The sequence below is a fragment of the Chelonoidis abingdonii genome, chromosome 8 (genome assembly GCF_003597395.2).
Source record: "Chelonoidis abingdonii isolate Lonesome George chromosome 8, CheloAbing_2.0, whole genome shotgun sequence".
Taxonomy (NCBI): Eukaryota; Metazoa; Chordata; order Testudines; family Testudinidae; genus Chelonoidis; species Chelonoidis abingdonii.
The window spans coordinates 6455983-6476354 of record NC_133776.1 but is presented as its reverse complement, the minus strand read 5'-3'; the positions used below and the strand labels follow the sequence as shown (position 1 = coordinate 6476354).

The following is a 20372-nucleotide window of genomic DNA, read 5'->3' as shown; positions in this document are numbered from 1 at the left end:
TTTATGTGTAAGGAACTTAGATGCCATGGTGATGGGCAGCAGGATAAAAGAGATCGTAGATCAGAGAAGAAACTACCCTCAGGAAACCATCCTCTCCAACCCATCACCAGCCCAAGCCCCCCTGGCATAATGCCACCTATCCCAGTCCTATCCCCAGGGCTGGGTGGTCCCATTGCCAGACCCCCGGGGTAGGCTGCCTCCAGCCCCAGGCTGGTCCCGGCTCCCGACCCCCAGCCAAGCCATGGGGTAACGTACCGACCCCTCTGACTCCCTCTCCCCTGAGGACCCAGGTGCACGTGGTTTTCCTGGAGCCACGTGCTGCTGCTCCTTTACCAGCCCCCTTCCCCCCATCCGGGCGCAGCCACCTATTGGTTACATTGCGCCTTCTCCCCAGCGGGCGCGACCTCTCGCTGTAACGCGCGCTCCAATTGGTCAGTGGCAGCCCCGCGCGGATTGGTGCGCAGTCCGCCCTCGGAGACCGGCGATTGGGCGGCATTTGGGAGGGTGGGCGGAGCTAACCGCGACGCGGGCAGGGGTTGGTCCGGAGAGGCGAAGAGGGGCGGGACAAAGCATAAGCTGAGGGAGGTTGGGGGGAGGGGCGGCGCTCTCACTCTTTCGCTTCAGCCCAGGCCACAGTCGAGTCGCTGCTCCCGGCGCTGCCTGTCGCACTCGGACCCAACCGACCCGGACCGCGCGCCGGCCCGTGACGCCCCCACCGCCATCATGGTGAAGATCGCCAAGGTGAGGCCCGCGGAGAGCGCGAGGCCCGGAGGGGAGGGGCGCGCGCTTGCCGTGGCCAGGCCCCGGCCCGGGGAACGGAGGGCCCGAGGCGGACCCTTGCGGGCCCCATCCTTGAGAGGGGCGAGCGGCGGCCAGGCCCCCGTCGGGGGGCGGTTTCCCGGCTCCCTGAGGAGAGGGGGTTTCTAATTCCCTCCTGCCGCAACCCCGAAGCCAGCAGGTTTCAAGCGGCCTCTCCCAGCCCCCGAGGCCGGGTGCCGCATCCCGGCTCCGCGACGGGCCGCAGGGCTCGGGGCAGTTTCTAGGCCTCTTTCCGGCCTTTGGGGGGAGGGGGAAGGAGGGTTTCTAGGCTCCCCTCGGGGCTCGCGACGGAAGTTAGGGGTCGGGGCGCGCGCGCGGGAGAGGAGGCGGGGCCGGGGGCTCGCGCTGCCGGATGGGAAGGCCTCAGGCTGCGTGCGCCGCGTGGGGGGGGGGGCGGCCACGTGGTGTTCCCAGCGCACAGGCGCGCGGCTCGGGCCTGCCTGTCCCACATGGTGCAAGGCCCTTTGTCGAGCCCTCCCGGGGCTCGGGCGGGCAGGGGAAGCGCTTGGACTCTCCGCGGCCTGGGCTCGGCGCTGACGGCTCCTCCACGAGGCGTGTGGGCGGCAGGAGAGTCGGGTTTTAGCCGTGACTTCACATAGGAGAGGGATGCCCGCCCCCACTTCTCCATCGCTCGGCTTTATGCGTGGTCTGCGCGTGTGTTAACCTTACAAACTGAGCAGGTTCAGGGAGAGCTCCGCGTGGCTCCAAACCTTGTTCCTCCCACGGGCAGACATTGGTCCAATAAAAGGATAATGCCTCACTCACCTTGTGTCTCAGGTTCATGCGCAGGCATTTTAGAGGATCTGAAAATGATGCATGGTACAGGGTGACGAAGGCCAGCAGATTTCAGAATTTGATATGAAAGTAATGGTGCCATGCAGTTGTAACAATTGTGTGTGCAAGCACAATTTGGAAACAGTTTTGCTAAAATGGGATTTGGCTTAAATGTTTTACGGCTTTGGTGTATTTTACACCATAGACATTTATATTTGTAAATTGGAAGATTTACAAATTTATAGATATTTTTGTAAATTGGAAGATTAAATGTGTGAACTTTAATGTATGTTCATATTTTACATTTTGTCTTTAAGACTCCGAAGAATCAAGCTAAACAGAAAAAAGTGGCTCCTCCTCCCCCAAAGGATGTTGAAGATAGTGAGGAGGAGGACTCCTTAGAGGAAGAGGACAGCAGCGAGGAAGAGGTGATCATTTTACATTTGGACTTTATTTTGCTCCATGTTACTTTGGGAATAAACTATTCCTTTGGGAAACACAACCCAGAAGGCTTCGGTGAATGAAATAGGGGAATAAATACAATAAGTGATGAGACGATACCATCAGTGATGAGACAAGGAACTAGCATTAGCAAATGGATATTTTGAGTGTAGTTAAATAAATTTTCAAATCTGGCACTGTAAAGGTTTGAGTCTGTTGCGGAAAGACTGGCTTCTTGAGCGCTAAACTAATTGTATTCTCTTTTCTATTCCTCTCCCATAAAGATAAGGAAGAAAACACAAATCAGCTAACTGGGCATTTCATCAGAAGCTAAGCAGTTCTGTCAAAAAGGGCACCTATTAATACTCAGCTCTTACCAAGGGTTCTTAATATTGGTTTCTTTTTATACTTGGTAAACCCACTCCCTTCATATGTCCTAGATGTGAAGGCAGAGAGGGGCCAGAAATAGGCATAGAGGTGGCACAAGTTCACATGTAGCAGGGAGACTTATTATATATGTAAATGGGGGACAGTCCTTTGGTTCCCAGTGAGCTGCCAGCGTGGCTTTACAGTTTGGTCATGTGGTCTTTTTAGGCACTGCAGCAAAGAGGCTAGTTGGATGAATGGTTGTGGTGGATTTAATTTGATTTAATTAGAGAGTTGTGTACACTCATTTGACTTGTCTGTTTCTCTAAGGTTGTTCCTCAGAAGAAAGTGGCAACACCAAAAGCAGCAGTTACACCTGGCAAAAAGGCTGCCACTCCAGCCAAGAAGGAAGTTGCCACTCCAGCCAAGAAGGCAGTTGCCACTCCAGCCAAAGGAGCTAAAAATGGAAAAAATGCGAAGAAAAAAGACATGGAGGAGGAGGAGGAGGAGGAAGACGACAGTGAGGAGGATGAAGATGACTCTGGCAAGTCAAAATTCACTTTTCTGTTAAATGCTTTGCCATAATTGAACAAAATTACCTCAAACTGAATAGCTCCTCTTTGTCCTTATAACAACCAGTGCGCAGTTCAGCACAACTGGCAGCTTTTAGTCCAATGAGGCACAGGGTTTGTATAGCAAAGGAATAGGGTAGAGAGGTCAGCACTAAGTTAAAGTAGCAGAGCTGTTTGGGGGAAGCTTCATGGGCTCCCTGTCGTGCATGGTTCAAGCCAATGATTGATTGTTTGTTTGTTTTTCACAGCTTTGTTTAGCAACATCTCATAGAGTACATTTCTTGAGCAAACCTGAATTAACCATATAAATCAGGGATGGGCAAACTTTTTGGCCCGAGAGCCACATCTGGGAGGGGAAATTGTATGCAGGACCATGAATGTAGGGCTGGGGCAGGGGATTGGAGCGCAGTGTATGGGAAGGGGGTGCAGTGTGCAGGAGGGGGCTCAGGGCAAGGGCTTGGGGCGCAGGAGGGGTGCGGGCTCCGGCCCTGTGCCGCTTACCTTGAGTGACTCTGGGGTGGCAGTGGGGCTAAGGCAGGCTCTCTGCCTGCCCTTGCCCTGCACCACTCTCAGAAGTGGCCAGCATGCCTGGGGGTGGGGTGGGACAGGCAGCTCTGCTGCGTGCCACCCTTGCCTGTGGGTGCCACCCCTGAAGCGCCCATTGGCCACAGTTCCCCGTTTCCGGCCAACGGGAGCTGCGGGTGGGCAGTGCCTCCAGGTGAGGGCAGCACACAGAGCCCGCAGTTCTCCTCCCCCGGGGCCACAGGGTTGTGGTGCTGACCCTCTCTGGGAGTGGGGCCAGGGCAGGCCTTAGCCCTGCTGAGCCACGGGGCTGGCAATCCCACGGGCCGAATCCTGCCCACAGGCTGTAGTTTGCTCTCCCCTGGTATAAGTGCTCGTTTATAGCAAACAGACTAGTGAGTGGTAAACTCTTGTTACAGATGAGTCTGAGGAGGAAGTAGCAATGCCTGTGACGCCTGCAGTCAAAAAGCCTGTACTGGCAAAACCTGTGGCAGTATCTGCAAAACAAGAATCTGATGACGATGAGGATGACGACGATGAGGAAGATGATGAGGAAGACGATGGTGTGTAGACTACGCTGGTTATGGGAAGGCTTAGAGTATATAATTCTGATCATTTATAAAATGCACAAGTTTTTAGTTGGCGTGAACCTACAGAGGCTGACATGGCACTAATAATGTACTCAGCTCTTTGTATTATTGAAAATAGTTTTATAAGGCCACTGATGCCTACAAATAAAACTAAGGAGTGTGTTAGAGCTTAACAATTATTTCCTATTGCTGCTTTCTGTGGTGCTTGTTACTACCTACTGGACATTACTAATGGTAGAATACATCTACACTGCAATAAAATGTCCACAGCTGGCCTGTGTCAACTGACTCAGGCCAGCCACAGGTGTTTCACTGCAGTATGGACATAAGCTAAGAGACCTCAGTCATGTCCAGGACCCAGTTGTGTTAAGCACTGTAAAACACACATTGAGTCTCTGCCCCAAAGAGCTCGCAAACTGAAATGGATAAGATGAAAGAGGGAGAAGCGTGGCCCGTTTTATCAGAGTGGAAATGAGGGTGGTGAAGATTCCTTGCTCAGTTGCACAGGAATTGAACCATTCCCAAGAAAGATGGTTTGTTTTGATGCTTCAGACTCTGAAGTTGAGGCAATGGACGTAACTCCAGCAAAAGGAAAGAAAGCTGTTCCAGTGAAAGCTGTTCCAGTGAAAGCAAAGGCAGACTCTGACGACGATGATGATGATGATGAAGATGAGGACGATGACGACGATGAAGACGAGGATGATGAGGATGATGAAGAGGAAGGTAGGCTGAATGTTCTATGCTTCTGTAAACCCCTGCTGCTTAGTAATACACAGAACTGATATACAGCAGCAGTAGGCAAGAAGTATGTCCAACCCTGTCTTCCAAAGCTGGAACTGATGAACACTGCTTGAAATGATGTGAGGAAAAATCACAATGAAAGTTTCTCAAGATAGTCAAGTACTGATCCAGCATGATGGGGTGGGGGGAGAGGGATGCCTTGTTTCTTTTTATTCTAAGATCCTTCTAATATATTTTCCTGTACCACAGAGTCTGTGAAGGAAGTTCCTGGAAAACGAAAGAAGGAAATGCCCAAGCAAAAAAGTGTCCCAGAAGCCAAGAAAAAGAAAACTGAAGGTATGTTAGCATGATGCGTCCTGAAATGTGAGTGCAGCTAAAGTCAAGGCTCCCCTTGCTGCAGTGCTCCAGAGAGAATGTTCAAAATTTCTTCATTTAATGTGGGAAGGTACTAGCTGGGGAACTTGCACTTATGGGGTTTGAATCTTTGGCTTTTATATGGTGCTTCCAGCACAAATGATGAATACTAGGGACTTAATACTGAAGTCTGATGTGACTTTGATATAAACTGATGTGCCGTAGTCCTCTAGAGTAAGATGCCTCCAATTTGATCATACTTTTAATTTGCCTGACTTCATTTTTTCTTAAAGAAACTGCTTCAGCTTTCTCCCTGTTTATGGGAAACTTGAACGCCAACAAGGACTATGAGGAACTGAAGACTGCCATCAAGGAGTTCTTTGGCAAAAAAGACCTTCCAGTTCTGCAAGTCAGAATCGGTGGTTCCAAGTAAGCTCTTCACTATAATTCTGCTGCCACTGTGTCTTCATACTAAGCTGTTATCGACTGGCACAGTTAGGAGGCATAACTGAGACAAACAAAATGTTTAAGTGATCACTGGATACTATATGGAACTGTTTAGCCCAAGTTCAGCCTTATGCAGTTCTGAACAAGGTAGAGCACTTCCTCTCAGGACTGGTAGCTGCTTCAGGCAGCATGGCCATAGCAAAGAGGAAGGCTGCAGCCTTCATTTTATGCAATTTACGTATAGCCCTTGTTTGGGCAGCTGAATCTAAGCTGTTCTGCTTTCTAAAGAGCTATTTTTTGAGTGTCTTGGGGGCAATTTGGTTTCATTTTTCTGAAAATATTTAGTACTGAACAACTATTCTTACTAGTTCTGTGAGTTGGGTAAGTGTGTCCATTTGGCAGATGTTGAAAGCGGTTAAGGGACTTTCCTGGGAAGGCACAGGAAATCCTGAATTTGAATTCAGGACTGCTTTAAAGACAGCTACAAGGGGTGCTGGTTTGAGATGTAACTTGTCTTCATGCATTTGGATCTCTAAATTTGAGTTCTAGTCTGAAAACTTGCTATCTTAGGAGAGCAATCAACATGACAGATTCCGTGTCAAGGGGCACAGCTCTTCTGTCTACCGTTAGTTGGGTAAGGTTTATATTTTGTTGGCTTGCACTGTAAAGCTGCTTCAATCATTAACTCTTTTTTTTCTTGAAGGCAGCTCTCAGAGTGCAGCGTACACATACCCTAAGGTTTTCTCTGCGTTGGATTTTCGTCAGCAACACACTTGTTGTTCAGTGGTGTGGAAAAAAACACCACCCACCCCCAATGATAAATTTTTTTTGCCAGTCAAAAGTACAGGTGTGAACAGCTACCGCTGCTTGGGAGTGGGAGTTTGTTTGTTTTGTTTGTTTTTGTCATCGGGAGAACTGTCTCCTGCTGACAAACAGCGGCTACGCTGCATGCCTCTTAGTGGCACAGCTGTGTCACTAAAAGGTGAGTAGGGTGAACATAACCGAAGTCCAGTCCTGATTCAGTTTTGAGCTCAAGTCCTCTTTCCATCCACACACACACCAGTCTGACTTGTATCAGCAAGCAAGCAGGACTTGATCCTAAGAGGGCCCCACTGTGATTCTGGTCTAAACCCTTGTCATTTTGCAGTGTGGATGCAGCTCAAGCCGCAGGCCCAAGTCAAGAGGTCTGAAATGCAGGGTGGGTGCAGTAGCATGGCTGTGAGACCTGAGTCCAGCAGTCATAAGCTCAGGCTGACAGTACAGTGTGGATGCTTAAGCGTGGGTTTGGAAACATCAGCTCCGTGAGTTTGGGTTGCACAGACCATGGTTTATAATGCAGCGTAGACATATCCGTATAGACCACACTTCCACAATGTGTTCTGATACTAACTTCAAAGTTCAGTGTAGATATTAAGATCTTCCTTCTTTCAGGCGGTTTGGCTATGTAGACTTCTCATCAGCCGAGGATCTGGATAAATCCCTTGAATTTAATGGGAAGAAATTCATGGGTTTGGAAATCAAACTGGAGAAAGCAAGGAGTAAAGAAATCCTTAAAGAATCAAAGAAAGGTATGAAAAAGAACAAAAGTTAGTTATCTGCTAGATTTCTGGGTAATGCGTCTTGTCGTGTTAAGCAAGCCTGTGACTGACTGACTCTGCTACTGGCCTGTTTGGTTTGGTTTAGTAATACCTGCAGAAATGGTTAATGGCTTTTTTAAAACCATATTTTTGTTGTATCTTCATATTGGTCAAGAAGGAAATTGCACCTCTAGTATAAGCACTTTGTTGTTAATCAGAAACCATTAAACTAATCTAATGTAACAACTTTTGGTTGTATTAGTTCACTGCTTTCTTATCAAAGCCTTGTTATATAGGTTGAGATTTTTCAAAGTATGTCTCAAATATGGAGACAGAATTCAGTGTGATCTGGATTGTATTTTGGGGAATGTTCATATTACCAGCAAAACAGCAGGTGGGAAAGAGATTTCTACTTTTGGATGTAGAGTCCTTAATGTGTAAAATTCTGGCTGTTCCTGGCACAAATATAAAATATCAACTTTACTTGTGTTTTGGTGATATAACTGAATTACTTCAGCTTTCCTGTTGCTGGCATTTTGTTCACTGTGGTACAGTGTACTAGGGAATCATAATTTTTTTGTCTTTTTCGTAGAGAGAGATGCCAGAACACTCTTTGTTAAGAATCTACCTTACCGTATAACTCAGGATGAATTGAGAGAAGTATTTGAAGAAGCGCTAGAAATCAGGCTAGTGGCTGGCAAGGATGGGAGCAGTAAAGGGTATGTAGTTGTGATAGATTTTAATTTTTTTCCAGGCATGCGTTGCCTTTTTAATGTAGACTGATGTCTTTTTGCTGTCTTCAGCTGCTCATTAGAAAAGTGAAATTCAATACTTGCCCTGAAAGCATTATTTCGGTTTTAGCGCTTTGTGCATATTCAATGCTCCCCAAAGAAACAGCTTGTTCATCTGCTGTCTTTACTGTTCTAGGATTGCCTATGTAGAGTTTAAAACAGAAGCTGAGGCAGACAAGGCACTAGAGGAGAAGCAGGGCACTGAAATCGAGGGTCGTGCCATCATCTTAGACTACACAGGAGAAAAGAGCCATCAAGAGACACAGAAAGGTATTTATACAGCGCTGTAATGTGCTAAAGGTACATGAGAGCCAATACACAGATCAGCTTTACCAAGACGGGCTAGGTAGGCTGTGATGCTATCACAAGCAAATCAGAGCAGTTCACAGGAAATCCTTTGGGTAAGGTAACACGGAGGGAATTGTAAAAGCAGCAGAGAGTCCTGTGGCACCTTATAGACTAACAGACGTTTTGGAGCGTGAGCTTTCGTAGGTGAATACCCACTTCGTCAGATGCAGGGGATTCTTTGTATTTCTTCCTCTTTTCTTTCTACTTTCAATCCCATACACTTCATGCCATCTTAAATAGTTCTAAAAAATCACAGTGGCTACCATTATAATTTGCATATTAGTGAGAGAGAGTTCCATCAGTTCAGACTTGAGTCAACCTGCCCCTATCATGCTGGGCAGTGTGAAACAGGTACCTTCATTCTCTAGACTTTGACCGAGAGAGGGAGGGTGTGGTACATGGGTGAATATTCTTGGATTTGAGGATTTGTTTTGAAGGCTGTTAATCCAGCAGCACCTTGCACAAAGGAGCACTTAAACCATTCTTAAATCCTTTGGAGTTTTAAGTTACACAGCAATTCTCCAGTTCTGAACAATCTTGCTAGTCCAGATACCAATTACCCTGACATACAATACACTAGATGCCAGTTAAGTGCATGAAGGTTATTAGTTTGTGCTTGAGAGTCCACCTTGTGCATGGTGACTGAGGCAGATCCTGTAGTGGAGCAAAGATACATAATCCTGAAAATACCCCATTTCCTCTTGCTCCTAAAAGCTCTGTTTAGTTCAGAAAAGTCTGTCTGTCTGTAAATGTGCAGCTCTAAGTTGTCTTTCTCTTTCCTGATAGGTGGAGAGTCAAAGACCCTAATTGTGAACAACCTCTCATACAGTGCAACAGAAGAATCTCTTCAAGAACTATTTGAAAAAGCTTCTGCTATCAGGATGCCACAAAATAACCAGGGCAAGCCTAAAGGGTGTGTAAGAGTGGAGTTATTTCCTCCCCTTCTTCCCCCCCCCGGGCCCCCCCCCCCAAAAAACATCGAAACCTAAGCGATCGAGCCCTGTAGTAAAGATTTGAATATTGGCAGCAGGGCTTGTTTCATGCTATTTAAGACCCATATGGGAACAAGTCTCCAGTCTGATCAGAATTTCTCTCCACCTAGATATGCGTTCATCGAATTTTCCACAGCTGAAGATGCTAAGGAAGCTTTGAATTCCTGTAACAACACAGAAATTGAAGGCAGAACAATCAGACTGGAATTCAGCGCACCAGCTGGACAGAAAGGCAGTGGTAACTCCAGAGGAGGATTTAGTCGTAAGTGTCCTGTGCTTTATCCTGACCTACAGAGGTTTTGAGACTTTGGTTCAGCTAGAATTCATGTACACTTAATTCTCTTCCCCAAAAATCATTTCATGTGGACAAATGGTGTGGAAAAGACCTGCTTGTCAGATGCTAGGAACAACGAACAGCAGCAAGAGTTAACTTTTAAGAGGTGGATATGATGACTGAGATACTGATGAAATAATCTCAAAATTCCTCTGGATAGTAAAGTACTGATCAGGCTGTGTTATTGGAGTTACGATTATACCTTCACAACTGAACGTGTTTTTTGTGAGCGTGCGTTTGTAAATGCTTCAAGTCTAACAGGACAGGTTTTTGTTTGTTTGTTTGTTTGTTTTTTTCCCCCAGGTCAGAAACAAAGGCGGGGGAATGTCTTGGCATAAGCTGCTAATATTTTTTACCTCTTTTAAAATCTCGAAAGAAAAACACTTTAGCTGTTTGTATGTCAGTCACATAAATGTTTTTGGCCTTTCTGTTTTAGTAGTTGTGGTCCAGGAAAGTGCACTTGTAATGTTGATATAGATAATGGTTTTTATTGGATATTTCAAATTAGTCCACAGTGTTCAACTGGCTAACGTCTCCTTTTTGAATGTAAAAGGGCTTGATGTATGCGTGGCTGGGAACCCGGCTCACATATCTTACTTAAGGCAGAAACTTTACCAAAGTGTTTGATCTGAAAATGGATTCTCTTTTTTTAGAACAAACCAAAACGCTGTTTGTCAGAGGCCTTTCCGAGGACACCACAGAGGAGACATTGAGGGATTCATTTGAGGGTTCTGTCAATGCCAGAATAGTCATGGACAGAGACACTGGCTCATCCAAAGGGTATGTTAAATTCTGATCTGGAGATGGTATCGTTGGAACCTGGAAGAGGTCTGGATTTAATCGATTGAAATCTCAACTGATCTCAAATTGGTGGTGGTAACATTGGCACGCCTGTTTCCTCTTGGCAACTAGTTGCCATCTTGGATATTCTATTACACCCAGGAATAGTAAAGGTGTAACAGCCTCCCTTCTCAATGAGCTCCTTCCTGCCGTAAAATCAGTGGCAGCCTGTGGATTCGCACGAGAAGAAAATTAAGTGCTCAGTGCTGGCATATTCACCTTCTGGCTTCAGATGGGTGATTAGCCACGGCTGTGCAACACTGTTGATGTGTTGTGTAACAAGCTGTGCTTAGTCCCATGGACGGTCATGAAAAATGATGGTGTAGAACTTCTGCTCTGACTGCCAGTGGGCCAATATTAATAGTGCAAACAGATCCTTCATGATGAGGTTTTACACTCTGCTGCTCCCTCCTCTCCCCCCCCCCCACCTCCTGTAGCTCATACCAGTTCATTAAATTGAGCCTCTTATGGGATATTTAAATGTCAGAGCTTTGATCTCTGGGCCGACATTAGACACAGTAATTTGGACTTGAAGGTATTGTGAAGAAGCAGCATAGTCTAGGGTTCAGTATGGAACTTGCCTCCTTTACATTTAGCATGCTTGCTGCAGGGAGCAGGTTACACGAACAAGGCACGTTTAAAATTGGCATGGTGTTAACAAGCTAGAACTTTGAAAGACTAAAGCTTATAGGATGGTAGGAATCCAAATACAGTGGAAACTCCACCACTCTTCGCCCCTCCTCCAGCACGTTATCTTTTTAAATGCATAGGTTACAGTGTAGCTCTTCAGTATGCATGGTGTTCTGGTGAAGAGTGGAACTGCTGCGTGGCTCACTTTGATGGAAGGTGAACTCTTGTCTTTTCACTATTTTACATAGATTTGGGTTTGTGGACTTCAGCTGCCCAGAAGATGCCAAAGCAGCTAAAGAAGCAATGGAGGATGGAGAGATTGATGGAAACAAAGTGATTCTTGACTATGCCAAGCCCAAGGGTGACGGTCAGCGTGGCGGTGGATTTGGTGGTGGATTTGGTGGACGTGGAGGAAGAGGAGGACGGGGTGGCCGAGGTGGATTCGGTGGACGAGGTGGCGGCAGAGGATTTGGAGGTACGAAGGAAGTATAACCAAAGCTTGGCATGTTACCAGCTTCAGTCTTTGACTTATCTAAAATGTTGCCTGACTAATCCCAGGCCAGGCACATACTTTCAGATTCTCTGAAGTGGCACATTGGGATACTAACATGCTTTCCCTTCCATGTGTTGTCCATGTACTAACTTCTTGCAACGTTTGGTTCCTGATCTGTTCAATTTCTTTCCAGGTAGAGGAGGTGGCTTCCGGGGAGGCAGAGGAGGAGGAGGAGATCACAAGCCACAAGGGAAGAAGATAAAATTTGATGACTAAGCAGTCCCTTTTCCGTCCTTCCCCTGCTATCTGAAAGGACTCTGGGGTTTTTATTCTGTCACCTTGTTTTGACACGGAGCCTTCTGAGGACATTCCAAGAAGCAAAGCAGTACTGTGAGCCACTTGGGAAAAGTATCATTTCAAAGAGTGCAGCTTGACTGCCTGGCTATTCAAGTGAACTTTTTAAAGAAATGAGTGCTAGATGTGGGAGTTTCCCCTTGTCTGTGAGTTGTCTTGAATTTATAATGTTTTACCCCATGTACAAAAATATTTTTTTCCCTATAAACTTCCGTAGGTTTTTTGCTGTAAAAATGCAGACCGTTTTATCATTTTTTGTGCTTCGGCACTCTGTCTCAGACAGATTAAAGGGCCTGAACTGGTGCACGTCGTCCTGCCATTCTTCATCAGGTGCTGAGGAGTTAGCAGTCTGGGACAGGAAAGCAAGCGAGCTCTAGACTAGAGCCCTGCATGGGATCAGTGTAGGGTCCCTGCAGCGGGACTGGGATCCTGCAGGACCCACTGTCGTCATAACAGGAGTGGGTGGGACCAGGATTAGAAGCAGTCCCATGCAGGGCTCCACTCGGGATGGACATTTGAACCTGTTTATATGTAGCAGTACCAGTTTGTCTAAGATCTCTGCTGTGCCACCTCTTGATGCTCAGAGTGCGCGCTCTAACTCACCGCAGAACGGCTGTTCCAAATCCCATTCCTATGCTCACAAGCCTCTAAAATCGCAAGTTGCTGTTTGGAAGGCATGTAGCCACTCAGTATATAGGATCACTCTGATGGGAGGGTGGACAGGTCTAAGATTTAAAAACTACTGCCTGTGAAAGAGGGTGGAGGGAAATACAATATTATGGCTTGGGCAAATCATACATACATTCCTGATGATGTGAAAGGGCCCAGTGGTGTTAAATGCCCAGAACACTTGCTTTAGCTCTGTGCCCCATATGATCAGAGTTACAGAATCTAAACTCATAAGTGAAAGTTTCTTGCCCTCTTGGTTAGGAATAAAACCTAAATATACACTGAGGGAACTTCATCTTCCCAGAACGTTAACCAGCTTCATTGCTAACAACTAATGCCTGAAATGCATGTCTGTTTCATTGCTACCTGATGTATTTGGGGCTGGGAATTAGGACTTCCTGCCTGGAGGAAAGGAATATGTGGAGGAAAGGAAACCTGTCTCTGCTCCTGTGACTCAAGTAATAGAGGTTAAACTAAACATTTCACTAAATAAAACTTGGCCAGCTAGACAGCACATCAGTTGCACAAATCAGACTGTTCCAAGTTTAGATGTCATAAGTTAACTGTCTAATGGAATATCTCAAACCAGACAAGTCAGGGAGAATTTTAGAGGCTTCCTGAAAGATGCTATTCTCTAATGTAACAAAACTCCAAACAGTGTGAGCCTGCCACTTCTGTCAGTAAGTCTAATTCCTGTCATAGAAGCTTATTGGAACATCTGCACACCATCTGGAGAAGGTAAGAGATCCATGACAGAACAAGTCATCTTGTACATTCCTTTGCATGCAAAGCTGATAGAGCTGAAATGCATGTGCCTTACACTAGACAGTGGTGAAATGACTGGTGTAATTTTGTAGTATGGCAGTGTGTAGAGGCCCCATCAGGCAGGGTGGAGCCATTGTCTTGGAGTAAAACTACAGCTGTTCTGAAGTGTTTAACATCTGCATAGATAAAGACAAGCTGGGAGAAGGAACTCCTCCCCATTCAGAGCTGCAGGCCTGGTACGTAAGCATTTTGCCTCTTGTAACAGGAGCTCTGAAACAGTTCCATGTGAACACCAAAAGGCATCATATTTCAGGTGTGAGCACGATTGTTAGCTGTAATTACATGTACATTTCCTGTGTAGCCTGGGATATCATTAACCTGTATGGATTTTCTCTCCTAGAACATGAACAAATGCCTTTTAGTAATGTCAGATTACTGGGTACAGTACTAATTTTTTTGTAAGGGATGTTTTTCCACACTTTTGTCTCTAAAAGCGTGTAAGTATCAGCTCTTAACTCTCCCACAAAAGAGAACTAGATGTTACATGTGTATCTCAAGAGAGCATTAGAGACTAAATGTAGCATAGATTCTGTGCCCTATGAATTGGGTAGAACATCACATACCACAAGAATTTGCTGTATTCTACACAATCAAAAGTTTTAAAAAGTGGCTTCTGTGTGTGTTTGGCAACCTCCTGTTCTCTGCAGCACTTTACACCTAAAACCCACTGCAAGGTATCTTCATTCTGGGACAGCTTGCAATGCCTAGACATTCTATTTACTTGAAAGCTCTTTATGAGGCTCATTCCTGGTATCTGCAGATCTGTCCATCTGTTAGTGAACTTATTCCTAGTGATGTGGGGAAGTGTTAATTATTTACATGGGGGAAACTGAGGCACATGCACACACTGATGAGAAGCAGGCCCTTTGTCACTACTCCAGATGGAAGACTTAAGAGGAGCCAGAATCAAAATCCCCATAACTCCAGTGGTGCTGTTTTAACTGCTGTTTAATAGAAGAGGCTGTTTTAAGTATTAAGATGAATTGTATAACATGCTACTGTCAAAATACTCAACTACACTAGGTAAAAGCTTCCTTGATGTGTGAAATCTTCAGTGTACTGGCCTAGAATGGGTTCCTTTCTGCAGCAGTTGGTACCCAAGGATGCTTCCTTTCTAAAGCCTTAGTGCAGCTGAGGGATGTGGTATAGGGTGGCATACGGGCCTTGCAAGCAGTTTAGTGGGCCTTCCTTCCCATCTTATGTTGCGTGTGTATGGCACAAAGTCCTTTGAGTAATAGGTGAAAACTTGCTGGGGTGGGGTGATCCATGAGCTTGCGGGCCAGCTATGTAAAAGGGCAGAGCATTTCTAGGGGCAGGTCTATACTACACACTGGTAGAACGACATCACTCAGGGATGTGAAAATCCCCACCCGAGTGATGTGCTGACATTGCTCCTACCTCTCCCAGAGGTGGAGTTATTAAGCTGATGGAGACCATTTCACCAGACATGCACAGCTGCACTGATGTGAATTTCACCTGTTGACCTCTAAGATCTTACCCTCTTCGGAGTCGGCAGCTTTGAGGGGCCAGAGGGTTGTGCACAAGCCAAGCTGTTGGAGCAAAGGGCCTTGCTGAACACTTGTGCCTAATGTTGTGTATGTGCCCCCTGCACAGAGGGTGCATCTTGGAGCATGGAACAGATGACAGCCTGTCTCTTCAGCCTTGCAGCTATCCAAGCCAGGAATACATCCATTTACCTTTATGAGATGAGTGACAGTAACACATGGATCTGTACAACCACAGTCAAGGCAGCGGCTGCTAAACTTCTGTATCCTGCGACTGGGCAATGGTGGTAGAAACTTCCCCTAGTAACTAAGCTGTAAAACAAAAGCACGTGAGAAATTCCCAGACTATAACCTTAGTGCCATTCTGAGTGCATGATGTTGGCGTTTTACACCGTGGTTTGAGTATGTAGTTTTACTTGTTCAAGAAGAGTCTCTTCTGTAAGTAAGCTGGAGTGCTATGCATGTCCTTGGAGAGCTGGTGGGAATTGTTGTACTGTTAGATCAAACGCTGGCCGCTTAGAATGGAGTGAAGGTGTCTTTTCCCTCAAACTGCATCTCAGTGTGAAGGTTAGTGTAGGATCATGGCAACTTTGGCAAAAGTACATGTCCGCCTTTCATAAAGACGTTCTCTAGAATGCTCTGGAGCACTCCTGGGGTGGCTATCCTTGCTAGACGTACTGCTCTTGAAGTGTACTAGAGGAGCAGGGCAGATCGCTCCTTGCCTGGTGCTCCCCTGCTTAAAGCTGATGCAGCTGTCTTGCTTGTAGCCCCTTGTGCGGCAATGCCTCTGTGAGAGGGGGCACGGGCTGCGAGTTATCCTGCATTTATTCTGAATAGCTAACGCCACGATCCCTACTAATAAGCATTATGGGACCTTATACAAGAGGAGCTGCAGATGGTCACATGGAAGCTGCCTCTCCTTTGTTGCTTATGGTGCCCATAGGTCCCAATTAAAATTGGGCTCATTGGACAGGGTGCTGTGCAAACAGCAACACTCGCCCCAAAGAGTTTAGTTCCTTTCCAAAGCTGCCCCCCCTTCCTCCCCCGGGCACGATGAAGTGCTGACTTACTTTCCTGTCTTCTACCTCACCCGTGCACAGAACAGTTCACAAAATTAAAGCTGCCACTTTGTAAACGTTCCACGTCCTAGAACAGGGGTTCTCAGACTTTTGTACTGGTGACCCCTTTCCTACAGCAAGACTCTGAGTGCACCCCCCCCCCATGCATTTAAAAACACTTTTTGATATATTTAACACCATTGTAAATGCTGGTGCCAAAGCGGGGTTTGGGGTGGAGGCTGACAGCTCGTGACCCCCTGAGCGGTCCCGACCCCCAGGTTGAGAACCACTGTCCTAGAAGGAAAGCAGAGACTAGAAAGCACAGGAGTCGTGACAACAATAAGAAATATTTTAAAGTCGTTCAACCAGTACTCCCCAGGGCGGCTAGGAGGATTTGGTGAATATGATTTAATTTGGGCTTCAGCCATTTTAGAAGATGTGTGGCTGCTTAGGAGCAATCCCAGCAAATGGTCGAAAAGGCTCTGCTGCTATTCTCTGTAGGAGCACTAGATGGCAGCATTTGCTTTTAGCGAGGCAGGAAAAAGCTGTTTAGGGGATTTTTGCACGTGAGATTATTAGAACCTATAATAAACCCACTTCCTTCCCCGAGCAACCAAGGGACGCATCCCACCCATGTACCTATCTGCTCCACCGATACTGACTTGGACTCCTCAATCATTCCACGGGTGGCGAACCCAAGCCTACTTATTCACTGACACTTTAAAAACTCTTGCACCCCAATCTGGGTCTATGCCGGTTATGCAATATGTATGTATTTTTTTTTTCATCCTTGCAAACGATATCTGTAACCCCCCATAACCCAAGCCTGACTCCAGATGTACAGTACCTTCCCTCGCAACCTGTGTATATTTCATTTCAAACATTTATTTTAATAAAATTTTTAAATCTCTTACAACTCAGCCTGAGCCTGTTACTGAGCTTTAAGAGGTGGTGGGCTGCAGGTAGAGAGCCTGGGGGAGCTGTGTGGAAGCAAGGTTGGAGCACTTGTTTTGTTTTCTTATTTGCTGAAAGGCAGGAGAGAAATCACTTGTTTTTTGCAGGAGTGAAAGGGGTTGAAAAATCCAATCTCGTTAAAGAGATACCAGGATTACTAACCCCACATGCTCAGAAATCATGTCAATGTCCCTTAAAATCACCAGCTTGATTTAAAATCATGAGATTAAAAAAATGAATTTTAGATTCTGTTTAAGAACATGAGAACAGCCATACTGGGTCAGACCAATAGGTCCTTTTAGCTCTTCCAACAGCGGCCAATGCCAGATACTTCCGAGCAGGCAATCGCTGAGTGATCCATCCCCTTTCTTTGCCTTCTGGTGTTTGAGCCTTTAAGGGGCTATATTTTCCAGCTTTTCTGGGCAATCCAGCTGCCTACTATTTTGATTAAATGAAAGCTGAAATTCTCAGGTACTTATCGAACTCCGGGAGCTGATGCTTTAAAAAACCCACCAAATACTACAAGCCAAGAAACAGAATCACGAGAGATGGGAAACGCTGGCCATCATCAGAGCAGACAGCAGGAAGGAACCAGCTCGGGCTACAGGCCTCTGCTCTGTTTGTCCAGAAACTGAATTAAGGGACTGAGTTTAAAACATGGCTACAAGCCATAGGATGTGTCTGGGCACTTAGCTAGGGTGGAGGCTTGGCAGAATGGAGTGTGAAAGCAGTGCTGTATCTAAGAATCCACAGACTAAGCTTGTGTCTATGCCATAGCTGCACTTCTCTGGCAGTGCAGCTGTGCTGTGGTAGCAGCACCATGATATAACCGCTTCTTACATTGAGGGAAAGGGGGGGGGGTTCGCCAATGTACTTAATAAATCTCTCTGAGAGGTAGGATCTAGGTGGACAGACAAATTCTTCCATCAATGTAGCCACGGCTGCACCAGGAGCTGGGTTGACCCAACTATAGTGCTCAGGAAGAGAAATTTTTTCATAATCCTCAGCAATGGAGCTAGGGCGAGCAAATTTTTACGTGTAGTCCAGGCCTACTTAATACAAAGGGGTAAGCGTGGGGCTATTTCCCAGTGGCTGAATCTGGTCCCTTGACACTGCTGGAATGGCATCAAGGAGCCCCAAGGCAATGGTGAACCAGGCTTGTAGTATGTAACGATTCTATCTCAAACCGGCATGGCTCTGGCCACCGTGCCCTTGTTCTAGTATTCCCAGAGTGGGTGCAGTGGCCAGGTGAAAGGAGGTTTCTAAACCACCATCCACTCTGAGGGGTGGAGCGTGGGATTGTGGGAGAGCTGCTGCCTCCAGAAAGGCCAGTGCCTCCTCCAGAAGCGGAGCTCAAGGATGAAATAAAGGGTGTGGCTAAGGACTGGGACACGTTCTAGTCTCTGGGCCACCGTAGACTGGGTGCGTGATTGTGGACTAGTGAGTTAACAGCCTTGGCCCTCAAGACCATGTGAACAAAGGAGCCGATGTGACCGCTGCTGTTATGGCCATGTATGTTGTTTTACACACCCGGTGACATCTCTGGGCCTCTGTTCTCAGGGGTGGCTCTAAGCATTTTGCCGCCCCAAGCACAGCAGGCAGGCTGCCTGGGGGAGGTCCGCCGAAGCCGCGGGACCAGCGAACCCTCCGCAGGCAAGCCGCCGAAGGCAGCCTGCCTGCCACCCTCGCCGTGACCAGCAGAGCGCCCCTCCGCGGCTTGCTGCCCCAAGCATGCGCTTGGTGTGCTGGGGCCTGGAGCCACCCCTGTCTGTTCTTCATTAGTAAAATGGGGACAGCTTTGGGCAGGGGACTGTGTCTCACTGTGTGTGCAGCGCCTGGCACAATGGGGACCAGATTTAATCAAACTAATGATACACACTCATGCCAGTTTGGGGCTCGATGAGGTTGTTCCTGGTGCAGCGACTGCTACTCACAAGCCCGAGGTTTTGGTTCATAGATTTTAGCTACAGAAGGGACCAAGCTGAGCCTCCAGTCTGGCCTCCTGTGTAACAGGCCAGAGAACCTCACTGACCAATTTCTGCAGCAAGCCCATAATGCGTCTGAGCGAGCACAGAAAGAGACAGCCAGTGTTGACTTAAAGTGCCAGAGATGCCACTGCCACATAAGTGGCATTTAAGGCGGGTCTCTCTCCAGCGCCTTTCAGCTCTTGCTTTATAACCCCTGCTCGCTGCACAGGGGTCGTGCAGGCTGAAGTTCAGTGCAAGGTAGGGATTCTACATTAACCACCTGCCTCGTCCGTGCCTTCCAAGGACACCCAACCACTGAGCATTCACAGCTGCCTTTGCAGGCGGGAAACGACCTTAAGGCGTGATGTGTGCAAACCAGGCTGGCACTGCCAGGTTTGAGCCAAAGAGCAGCTGTACCTGGCTAAACTGCCCACATCATGATGGGGTCTGAGCTGCCCTGGACCCAAAGTGCATCAGGGAGCTGAATCAGCTGCAATGTAGACACTGATTCATATAGTTCTCCTTAATGGATCACCTGAGTGCAGCAAATGGGCAGCATAACCATGTTGGGCCCAGGATAGTAAAGAGACAAGAGCTTTTACTAGCCCAGTTTCTGCTGGTGAGAGAAACAACCTTTTGCGCTTACACAGGGCTTGTCTTCAGGTCAGGGAAAGGTACCCAGAGTACCACGGCTAAATACAATGGTGTAATGCAAGGTGTTAATGTGTGCAAGAGACAAGGTGTAGAGGGCAGTGAACACCTCTAGGTATAGGACAATGAGGGGATTCATGGGCAGGGCTGCCCAGACGATTCCGGGGGCCTGGGGTCTTCGGCGGTGGGAGCCCCCCCCCCCACCCCCCGCTTTGGCGGTAATTCGGCGGTGAGGGGTCCTTCCGCTCCGGGACCTGCTGCCGAAATGCCCCAAAGACCTGTGGCAGGGGGCCACCACCGCCAAATTGCTGCCAAACACCTGGCACTTCGGTGGGTCCCAGGGCAGAAGGACCCCCCCACCGCGGGTCTTTGGGGCACTTCAGTGGTGGGTCCCGGAGAGGAAGGCCCCCCCCCCCCCACCACCAAATTGCCGCCGAAGACCCGGAGCAGAAGAAGCTCCGGGGGCATGGGCCCTGCAAGAGTTTTCCGAGGCCCCTGGAGTGAGTGAAGGACCCTGCTCCACAGGCCCCAAAAAACTCTTGTGGGGGCCCCTGTGGAGCCCGGGGCAAACTGCCCCACTTCCGCCTCCGGGCAGCCCTGTTCGTGGGTAAACAATTGTTGTAATGAGCCCGACATCTAGTGTCTTCACTGAGGCCAAGATTTGTGGTCTTTAGCAGCATTATGATGTGAAGTCCAAGGCCCCTCTTCTAACGCTGTGATGCAGGTCCCTGGAGGCCGAGGTGTGAGCACTTAGAGCT

General features: G+C 47.5%; 1 protein-coding gene and 4 non-coding genes across 6 annotated transcripts; all 5 read left to right on the top strand.

Moving 5' to 3' along the window:
* The first annotated feature begins 561 nt into the window (after nt 1–561).
* Nucleotides 562–12288, top strand: NCL (nucleolin). 2 transcript variants are annotated; one of them, XM_032777243.2, is made up of 15 exons: nt 562–741; nt 1911–2021; nt 2731–2944; nt 3914–4057; nt 4637–4807; nt 5075–5161; nt 5473–5608; nt 7058–7194; nt 7796–7922; nt 8131–8264; nt 9129–9255; nt 9445–9596; nt 10322–10448; nt 11387–11613; nt 11825–12288. In XM_032777243.2, the coding sequence occupies exons 1-15, from the start codon at nt 724–726 to the stop codon at nt 11905–11907; spliced, it is 1995 nt and encodes a 664-aa protein (XP_032633134.1). In that variant the 5' UTR covers nt 562–723; the 3' UTR covers nt 11908–12288. The 2 variants fall into 2 exon arrangements, with proteins under 2 accessions (XP_032633134.1, XP_074924445.1); XM_075068344.1 differs by having other exon boundaries at nt 573–741; nt 3914–4059; nt 4651–4807.
* Nucleotides 4916–4996, top strand: LOC116823058 (small nucleolar RNA SNORD20). Its single transcript, XR_004373317.1, has one exon. It is a non-coding gene; the product is annotated as a small nucleolar RNA SNORD20 (small nucleolar RNA).
* On the top strand, nt 5332–5399 carry LOC116823056 (small nucleolar RNA SNORD82). The gene has a single exon (XR_004373315.1). It is a non-coding gene; the product is annotated as a small nucleolar RNA SNORD82 (small nucleolar RNA).
* On the top strand, nt 9776–9844 carry LOC116823057 (small nucleolar RNA SNORD20). Its single transcript, XR_004373316.1, has one exon. It is a non-coding gene; the product is annotated as a small nucleolar RNA SNORD20 (small nucleolar RNA).
* LOC116823055 (small nucleolar RNA SNORA75) lies at nt 10634–10771 on the top strand. Its single transcript, XR_004373314.1, has one exon. It is a non-coding gene; the product is annotated as a small nucleolar RNA SNORA75 (small nucleolar RNA).
* Nucleotides 12289–20372: the final 8084 nt, after the last annotated feature.

Coding starts and splice junctions, on each gene's coding strand:
- NCL (XM_032777243.2), top strand. Junction 5,162..5,472: donor CAAGAAAAAGAAAACTGAAG/GTATGTTAGCAT, acceptor TTTTTCTTAAAG/AAACTGCTTCAGCTTTCTCC. Junction 10,449..11,386: donor GACACTGGCTCATCCAAAGG/GTATGTTAAATT, acceptor TATTTTACATAG/ATTTGGGTTTGTGGACTTCA.